This window comes from Montipora capricornis, chromosome 8 (genome assembly GCF_036669925.1).
Source record: "Montipora capricornis isolate CH-2021 chromosome 8, ASM3666992v2, whole genome shotgun sequence".
Lineage (NCBI taxonomy): Eukaryota > Metazoa > Cnidaria > Anthozoa > Scleractinia > Acroporidae > Montipora > Montipora capricornis.
Window position 1 is genome coordinate 52,249,481 of NC_090890.1, and position 10,000 is coordinate 52,259,480.

Below are 10,000 nucleotides of genomic sequence, written 5' to 3' on the forward strand. Positions count from 1 at the left end.
TACCTTCTGGGAGAGGAAAGGGTTCTTTTTTTTTCTTTTTTTTTTAGTCGTCCTCCTCAGTCTTCAGAGTCTCTACAGCCAGCTCGGGTTGAAATGTTAGAAAAAGTCAGTAATTCCCAGGCAAAACGTCTATCAATAACAAAATTTCCCAGCCAGCTCATCGAAACACCTGTATTTTTGCCAGCCAGCATTATTCCTCTGGGGAACAGATAATGCGAGGAACAGATTCGTTGGGTGCCCCTGTGTAGTGACGCTAGCTTGGGCTGCCTATGATGAAAACTGTTAAAGGGCAACCAGTAAAACGCACTGCCACCGCAAAATGAAAGCTAACATTTTACGAGAATGCTTAGGCCTAACCACTGAAGCGAGCACTTAAGCTTAATCAGTAAACGAGTGCTTTCTTCTTCACACGATCTCATGAAAAGTGTAGTTAACCGAACCGCAAAATGAAAGCTAAAATTTTACGAGAATGCTTAGGCCTAATCACTGAAGCGAGCGCTTAGGCTTAATCAGTAAACAAAAGCTTTCTTTTTCACACGATCTCGGGAAAAGTGTAGTTAACCGAACCGCAAAATGAAAGCTAAATTTTACGAGAATGCTTAGGCCTAATCACTGAAGCGAGCGCTTAGGCTTAGTCAGTAAACGAGTGCTTTCTTCTTCACACGATCTCATGAAAAGTGTAGTTAACAGGACCGCAAAATGAAAGTTAAATTTTACGAGAATGCTTAGGCCTAATCACTGAAGCGAGCGCTTAGCTTAATCAGTAAAGGAGTGTTTTCTTGAAAAGTGTAGTTAACCGAACCGCAAAATGAAAGCTAAAATTTTAGGAGAGTGCCTAGACCCAATCACTGAAACGAGCGCTTAGGCATAATGAGTAAACGAATCCTTTCTTCTTCACACAATCTCGTGAAAAGTGTAGTTAACGGAACAACAAAATGAAATTTAAGAAGTGGAGAAATTGTAGAATGCCCGGTTTAGGAACAGAGTTGTTTATATGAATATCATTTCCTGTCCCATGCCACTGCGGACAAGCAGCATTGTTAAACACGACTGCGGGACCGCGGTGGCAGCTTTTTTAAGTAGGACATTTGGTGGGCCGGGTATTCTGCAATCTAGCCGAAGGAATAGATTTATTATCTTTCTTGTAAACAGCAGTAGTGAGGGCCTTGGACCAATCTGAAGGAACCGTATTGAGATTTAAAGATTGCTGAAAGATGAAAGCAAACCATCCAGAAGCAGACTGAGATATTTCTTTCAATACACGTGCAGGGAGTTCATTAGGGTTGAGCTGGGATAGTTGTTTAGCAACTTCCTCGGGTGATATTTGTAAGTCAGTGATCGAAGGATAAGAAGATGTAGAAATTTTAGGTAAAGGTAACTGTTCATTTGTAAAGGCAGGGAAAAAATAGGAACTCAGAGTTTCAGCTTTATCTTTATCCGTAGCAAACACGCCTTGATCAGTCTTGAGAGGCGGAATACCAAGATTCTCCAATCTGTTGTGTTTTACATAGGACCAAAACTTTTTTGGGTTTTCTGTAAGGCTGTCACCAATGACGTCATGTAAGTATCGATTGTGAGAGTCTTTAACGAGATTTGACACAGCATTACGTTGACGTTTGAAGGCTTTCCAGTGATGTTGATTTTTTGTTCGAACAGCTCTTTTGTGTAGGCATAGTCTTTCTGGCAACGTTGTTGTAATTTAAGACCACAGAAAAAAACACAAGTTCATACAAAAGGATATATTAAGGAAAACAAATCAGAGGAGACATACTCTAGGTTTTTTGGCAAGAGTCAGGCTCGGCGTCTGCAGCGCTGTTGTTCATCAGCCGGTAGAACTGACAAAGAAGAGTTTCTTTCATAAAAAATAGGAATTAGAACGTCCAGCATTAGCAGGAAAACAACAAAAATCAACCAAAAAAAAAAGATTTCGTGCACGTAAATTGACCTTACCTTCTCGCGTTTTTTTTTCACCAAGGTCGCCAAATAGCCAGCTTTGAGGTTTGAATGTGAAAATCATTTCCGGTCGCCGTCCGTGTTGACAAAAATGTCGCGTGCTTAAGCTCTCTAATTTCATGTGGCTTTTGTGGGTCTCTCTGTTAATAGCTGCATGTACCAATAACAAGCGAAATAAACGTACGGGTGGTTGAAAATCCATTCGTTCACAAAAGGAAAGATTAATTAGTGATCGAAATTCAGTTATGTAGAAGATTGGAATTTTACTTTTTTCCGTGTGGGTTTAATGTTAATAATTCGACGACGACGACGACAACGACAAATAATTATTTTTGCACGTAGTGCATTTTCTCTATAGATGTACTGTAAATACACTTCACAACAATGATTAGCGAAAGAATTGCTTCAAAGAAAAAACAAAACGTGAAAACCCCTGTTTACCAGGAGATAACCATTTGTCTTTGTGCAAAGGGGGAGGAGGTAGAGAACGCAGAAGACAAATCCAGAAGGTGGGCAGAGAAGGATTTGAACCCCCATACACCTTATTCCAAAATGGCCGCTGATTTATGCGGATACAAATTGGCCCTTGTTGCCTCGTTCAAGATAAAATATTCTTTTGAATTTTAAGCTTAAGAACGAGGCGTCATGGGCTTATTTGATTTTAAAACAAAAGAATATTTAAATGGCGGCCATTTTGGAATAAGGTGTACAACCCACCTGTAAATCAGCACCCTAATGCCTCCTTTGTCGTTACGTAAATCAGAATAAGACGTGGAGGGTTTTTTTTCTCAACTACTTGTTATCCTTGCCTTGTTGTTACAATAGGTCACTCGCACATAAGGTGTGCTTTTTGGCCTCTTCGTAAGTGTGGTTGTTTTAGGACAAAATCTGCTTGTCACCTCATCAAATATTCAAGCGAATCGTTTCAATACATTGACGATTAAAAGACCTTTGCCACTTGACGTCTGCATTGCCCATTCACATTAGGTTTTGTAAATATAGTTTTTGAAAAAGACTACAGAAGGAGACTTGGTTTTTTACCCACGAGTTTCAGTACGTTGTATGTTTCAAGTGCAAGTGTTAAGGGACCTCTTGAATTGCAGGATGTAAAGCACCTTTACTTTGTTTATTACCACTAAAGGCCAGAAAAGGTCTGTTGCTTGGCATAATGTTGGCAATATGTATTTTGATTTTGTCACTCAAAGGTCCGGGTTGGGAGAAACAGTGTAAATTGATTTTTGTAAGGTGTGTACATTTATTAAGAGAAATTACTTTACTGTATGATGAGATCATTTGCCTTTAGTGTAAACAATTCATATCAGGGGTTCTGGGTGGTAATTGGGATAAATATTGCTCGTTATGTTTGAAAATTCCCCAAGTATCAATCGCTGCTTCGCCCGACAGTTTTGAAATGTGACCCGTGGGTTTTTATCTCAAAGATCTTTTGAAATCATGCTATTACCTATACCAACCTTGCGTCTGGAAAAATAGATCATTGTTTTGGAAAAAGTCTTGCATCCAAACGTCTGTACGAACCCCTAATGTAAACTTTTGTTTCTTCTCTGTTGCAGATCTTCCCCATCTCCTGGGACTAAGTCAACACGTTACCCTCCTCCTGTGCCAGAATAGATTATCGGGAGTGTGGGTTCTGAGTAATTAAGATACTCTAAACACTTAGGATGGAATGGACTATTAGTTTTAGCTTACCATCTCTTTAACCAATTGGCCTTTTATTAGCTGAGATAGGTCAAAAGAAAGTTGAGGCATATTTTTTGGTTTTTGCTGTCATAACGATCAGTGAGATTTTTTTTTGTCTTAGTCGCAATCCTTGGTGCTTTAACAACCATGTACTTTCTTTGGGTGAGTTTCATAATAACTTACTGAAAACAAAAATAGTTGAAGTAAATCAGGCTGTTGAGTGAAGGATTTAACTCTTAAATCAGTTGCTCTTTTTACTAACAACACACGTATAAACACAGGGAACATGTGACCGTAAAAGGAAAAATGGGCAAGTTTTTTTATTTTCATTTATAATCCATGGGATCGTTTTGAAAATGTTTTTTTTCGTTTGACTAACCCTGCAACGTCTGCAAGAAATCGTTAGAACGGAAAGTGTAGCTGTTCGAAAAATTTAAGTGTAGCCGTTAGAAAAATTTAAGTGACGCTATTCACGAGTTTCATGTAATATCAAACCCTTGAGTTTGATAAAGCATCAAACTCTAGCGAACTCATTTCTTAATTTGAATATTAGTAACACATATTTGAATACTTAAAACAAAGACACCAACATGAACAAAAAAAATGTATCAAGCGACTGAACCAAATGGAAATCGTAATCTTTGAATAAACCACTGAGTTCACCAACAGATATTTTTATAAATCTCTGTTTCTGCCGTTGTTCGAATATTCCAAGGGCCCATTTATTTTTGTAACGAGTGGACTTGGGTACCCCGTTTTGAACCAGAATAACCTCTTCTCGGGCTGTTTTGGCTTGCCGAAAACGTGACAACGCCATATCTCATTAAGAATGACCGAATTGAGATCAAGGGATGTATATGTGTTTCGCTTTAAACAATGACGGTCTTCAGGGACTTGTGACACCGCTTAAATATTTGACAACAAAGGCCAATAATTACTGAAAAACAGTAACAAAAAAAGTTATTTATATTCCGTGAATGATGCCAAAATCAGTGAGAATTTTTTCATTGTTCTTGGTTAAAGGGGCTAGGTCACGCAATTTTTAACCTGCGATCAGGCCCATTTTTAGCTTCGTTCATATGTTCTCTTATGTCGTCGCTCGCTAAAATTGGGCCTGACCATCTGATTGGCTGTTGAAACGCCGGAAGTGAAAATGCCATCGTAATAGCGCGGAGCTCTCGCGAAGTGCTCGAGACTAATCCGCCATAAGTGTAGGAAAAAAATTGCTCCCTTTTGTTCTTACTATGCCGTGGACGGTGCAACTTGATTTTGTTTGTATAAATGGAGATATGCCATCTGAAACATCTCATAAATTGTCCAGAATCGGGTTTGAATCTCTGAAACGAGTGAAATTAGCGATTCCGTTGTCATGGCTCTGTGGCCATGGGTTGAAAGTACTTTGGCACAAACTTCCCTGATGTTTCGAAAGCTAAATAGCTGGTTCTTTCAAATGGCAATGAAAGCCGATGCATATTGGTTTCCTGGATGACACGAGGGACATATATATCAACAAGAGGAGATGCTGATAAAATCGCAAGTTACATGAAGGCATGTTTTGAATATCTGTGTATCAAACGGCTTTATTGATTTACCGTACATGACACGGTTTGTTTGCACACTTCATAGCATTTCCAGTTGATTTAACTTAAAACTCGCACTCCAGAAACTAAAATGGCATGTTTCCAGAGAGATTGTACAACAATAAAAGAAACTTAATTTGCGAGTCCATCTTACTGTTCTTACTCCATCAAAAAATTAACAGCCAAACTTATCATGATTTTACGGCGTGCAATTCTAGAAATACACTGCAACTGAAGATATTACCCAAACAAATAACCAAAGAAACCTTCATGAGCAAACACGGTAAAGGAATAATGTATTTCTCTTTTTTTTTTTCTTTAAAAATCTATTGCCAAACCGTCCAACAACAAAATGCTGGGTCTTAATTACAAATTAAGATGTCAAGCTTAAAAGATTGCATATTCAGTGAAGTTCGGAGGGAGAATTACACCGGCCTTTGCCGACAGGTCTCAAAAACCACTGAGCATGCTCACTTATTTCCCGCCATCAATGTTTCAAAATGGCGGACGACAAATGAGATTTCCCCACGTACTTTAACCTCTCACCAGGCCGCTCGTACATTTGTTCAAATTTTAATGATCGGTTGAGTTGCGCCTTCGACATTTCTAGTTTACCTCTGTACGAAGTTTAGAGAGATCGGCGGTTGTTATCCAAACGATATTGTTCCTTATCTGGTTCCTTCTCGTGTAAATGTTCGCTGCTAGTGAAAGATGAACCGGAATCTGTTTTTCTCGTTTGTTATAAAAGCTGCCCATGGTTTGTTAAGCTTGAGATGTGGACTACGTTTACATTGTTTTTTCCACAAGAAAATATCAAAAATGACTTTTTTTTCGTTCCAATGGTCTTGAGAAAACACTTCCTAAAGGTGTTATTGTGGATTTAAACGGAAAGAAGCGACTGCATGAAGTTCATATAATGGCGAGAGTGACGAGACTAAGTCGGATCGTGTGCAAAAGGTGACTTCGCAAACTAATTTGTGAGTAATACTTTACAATTTTGTTTTTCCGCTTAGCATTCGTCTAGCGTTATAGCTCCATCATGATTGTTATTTCACGTTAAGAAATGCTTTTATATCGTCCATTTATCTTTGTACGCTGCTCTATTTTGATGTGAAAATAAACTGGATTCGATTTTAAGGTCATTTATATTCCCTTTTCTGGTGAATGTCTAAGTTATTGTACTTTTTAGCAGTCACAACTCAACGATCCTTGCGTTCAAGTAGTTACCAAGTTATGGATTTGCAATTAATTTGAGTTTAAAATCAAAATCAAAATCCATGTTAGTTAAAATAATGTTTGGAAGAACAGAAGTGTAGGTACAGATGTATATAGATCTCTATAGATTCAGGTTCGTGACTGTTTTGCAAATCTTTTTTTTTAGACTGTTGTTTTCTGGAAGCATTAATGACGTAATTTTGGTTTTGGGGGGACTGTCATGTGTTGCTGGATCAAGGAATCTGTTTTGAGTCAAGTATGGTTGACAGTGGATAGTTTTTCCTGAAAAAACTGAAAGGAAGCTTTATTGCCTTGGACTTTTTTTGGTTACACCCCTCATGTTTGTTCTTTTCTTAGATGGCAAATTTCTTAATATATTATGTGATTTGGAGCTGCAGCTAGAAACAGTGTCCCATGCATAAGGTGGTATCATTGGGTTTGATGGCAGTAAAATAACTTTGGTAAAAAATATGTTTAGAGCTTTTATCATAACTTCTCATCTTGGTCCTGATGGACTTCAAACATGCTCTACCATTTTGCACAAGGAACTTGTCAATCAACCGTTACCTTTTGGTGTATTTGCAATAAGATCTTTGGATAGCAATTGATTTATTTTTCTTATCCCTTATGTGTAGATATCCTATGTCTGTCACATAGTTAGTTTTAAGCTTTTATTTCTTGTAGTGTATCTTTATTATAGTTAGCATATGACCCCACAAGCATGTATTATTGCTTTAATATTGATTGTGTTTGAATAAAGGATATTGTTGTCTTGTCTTGTAGATAAGGCAAAACAGCCTCAGTTGTATTTGCATTATTATTTCTGAGTGTTACTTTTAAAGGGCAAACCATTAAAAAGTGCACATAGTTTGCAGGAGTCCAGGAAAATTATTCCAAATATTCATTGATTTGAAGTTCCTGAAGCAGGTAAATCTTGAAGAGTTTACGTAACAATATTTGGAATATACAACATTTCTATTTGGGAATGTTTAAGTCCACAGAATTTATTTCCTTTATGTTGAGAAGTACTGTAAGAGCTGTCAGGTAACTCAGATGGAAATTTGACAGACCTTAGCTGTAAGTCAAATTGTTAGTACAGTTTTGGTCGTTAGTGGAACATAATATTTTATTGGGACATTTTTTAGTGAGTGATTAACCCATTGACTCCTGGGGATTCCCCATTGACAAGTAAAATCATCTGGTGTTAGACAGAGTAAAATGCTAAGTAAGGCCGGTTTAGTGGTGAAAGGGTTAATTAAAGTGCTATTGTTAGTTTGACTTTCTTTTTCTTCATTTGAACCAAAACAAGTGATTAATCATCACCTCCACCATGCTTTGCTTTGCGTTGCTTTGGCTTTTAGAACAAAGTATCAAAGTTGAAGCTGGTGGCTCGAGGAGTAAACTATAAAGACTATAATGGTATTTGAGTATATATTGTAGAACAAATTTGCCTATATCATTAAAGTCATTAAATCAATGGGAATCCAAACACGAGGATGCAGTTTGCTCAGGAGGGGTTTTCCCTATAAAAATGGCAGGCCACTTACTGGATTTTTTTTAAAAACAACCCTTAAAGGTAACAGAACCTTGTTTTGTGGACGTAGGCTAAAGAAATCTGATCCCTTAGAGGAACCAGTTCTAAAGTGACAAATGACTGGCAAATAACTTTTACTTATGAATTATTCATAAGTAAAAGTTATTTGCTCGTGTACCAAATTGTCTTACAGTTCCAGTCATTTTTCAGATTGATAGCCTTAAATGTACTGCAGCAACTCCGCCAGCTGTTTGGTCTCAGCATCATAAGCAGTACAAATCCACAATTTTTCTCTAAAATAGAACAAAAAGAACCCCTGTCATTTTCATAAGGGAGCCCCCTTGGGGCAGTTTGTTTACTTTACCACCATTATTTAATACTATCCAGGGACTAAATCAAGAATGGAAATAGATTACAGTTTGAAAAAATATGCCACTTTTTTTTACTTCTTACACTTACTGCATTCAATGTTAATTTATTCATCCTTGGAAATGGTAGGAATGATTAGTATTCTTTAAAGCAATTGCTAAAAATTCATTGCACCTAATGTTGAAATGTTTTTTCCAGATGGAAAGGTAACAGCAGTTATTTCTGTGAAAGTCTTCTTCAGAAAACTCCAACATGGGATTACGCCCCTTTCAAATGTAGCTTTGTATGCTTTTGCTCAATGACTTTGAACAATTATTACATGAATATGAAGTTATGGCATTTTTTAAAAGTTAAATCTAATGGAAGGGGATTTAAATTATGAAACCACTGTCTTGCAACCAGAGTCCACAAAGAGAGGTTAAATAATCTATTGCACTGGAAGTATTTAGTAGGCCACCATGAACTTTGTTTTGGATAATAGCACTGAATCACCTTCAACAAGTTTTCTAAACTTTGAAGATACCTAATTTTATATCCTCCTCCTGTTTTATTGCTGGAAGATAAAACCAATTCTTGATTAATTATTTTTGTTGTCACATTAACCCACTACAATGTGTTGAAAGTGTATTATTAGCTGAAGTAATATTTTGTTACTTTAAAAAACCCCCCTGCTAGTGAGCTGGATTTCTGAATCAAATTTTCAACTTGGAATACTGGTATTGTTGTTTTGGCTATTCAGAGTTAACCTAATCTATGTTTATTTCTATAATTTGGAGGGAAGCAAACGATTGGCATTTGCTTGAAATGACTGCAGCAAAATATAATTGCAACTAAAAGGTTTATTATATGGCATGTTATGTATGACATTGGTGCTAAATTCACTTTAAAATTTATCTTTGAACGACTGACATACATTTCTAACTTTTCAGGGACGTCATGCATTTCTTTTTTTTCCTTTGTCTTAATAAATTTGCCTCCATGGACCACTTGAATGGCCATTTTAACAACTTAATTTTGAAGAAAAATGCAAAAATCTTAACATTTTCTGCTAGATGCGGGCCCCCACGGAAACAGTGTGCAAATATTTAGTCGAAAGAGAAACCATTTGGAAATTTAGTGATATATTTTTTGCTCCACTTTTTAAAAGATAAACGTATGAATTGAAATCAAGATGGTACTCCATTAGCCGGTAAGCTCCACAAACAAATTTCCACTCAAACACTGTCACAGCAACCTGGACTCGCGTTGACCTTGAAATTGTTAAAGAAATTTCCCCCCGTAGCACTGTCGGCTAAAAAGTACGGTGGCCCACAACTAAAAAGAGAATCTCGCTGGCATAAACACGCACTATGCAGTCAAAACATTCGTCCGTTTTACTGGCCTGAAAAAGGTCTTTTTTTTATCGACGGAGATCGGATAAACACCCGATGGCAGCCATGTTTTTTGCCAGTGAACAATAAGTCAGTGGTTACCGTCTTGCGCACGCGTCCTTGAAAGGCAACCTTAGCCAATCAGCGGTTTTTGAGACCTGTCGCCTTTGCCGCAATATAGTCGTCGAAAACATTCCCCATGCTTTAAATGTGTTTTTCTCAAATTAAAGCCAACGGTAACTTTCGAATTCGTTTATAATATTCCTCCCACGGTAATTAAC

General features: G+C 37.3%; 1 protein-coding gene across 1 annotated transcript in view; it reads left to right on the plus strand.

Moving 5' to 3' along the window:
• Positions 1-4,317, plus strand: part of LOC138014125 (uncharacterized) — a 62,200-nt gene extending 57,883 nt beyond the window's left edge. Inside the window, exon 6 of the mRNA XM_068861149.1 lies at positions 3,525-4,317. Coding sequence (XP_068717250.1) covers positions 3,525-3,582 — 58 coding nt within the window. The 3' untranslated portion in view covers positions 3,583-4,317. The remainder of the gene's footprint in view (positions 1-3,524) is intronic.
• The last annotated feature ends 5,683 nt before the right edge of the window (positions 4,318-10,000 follow it).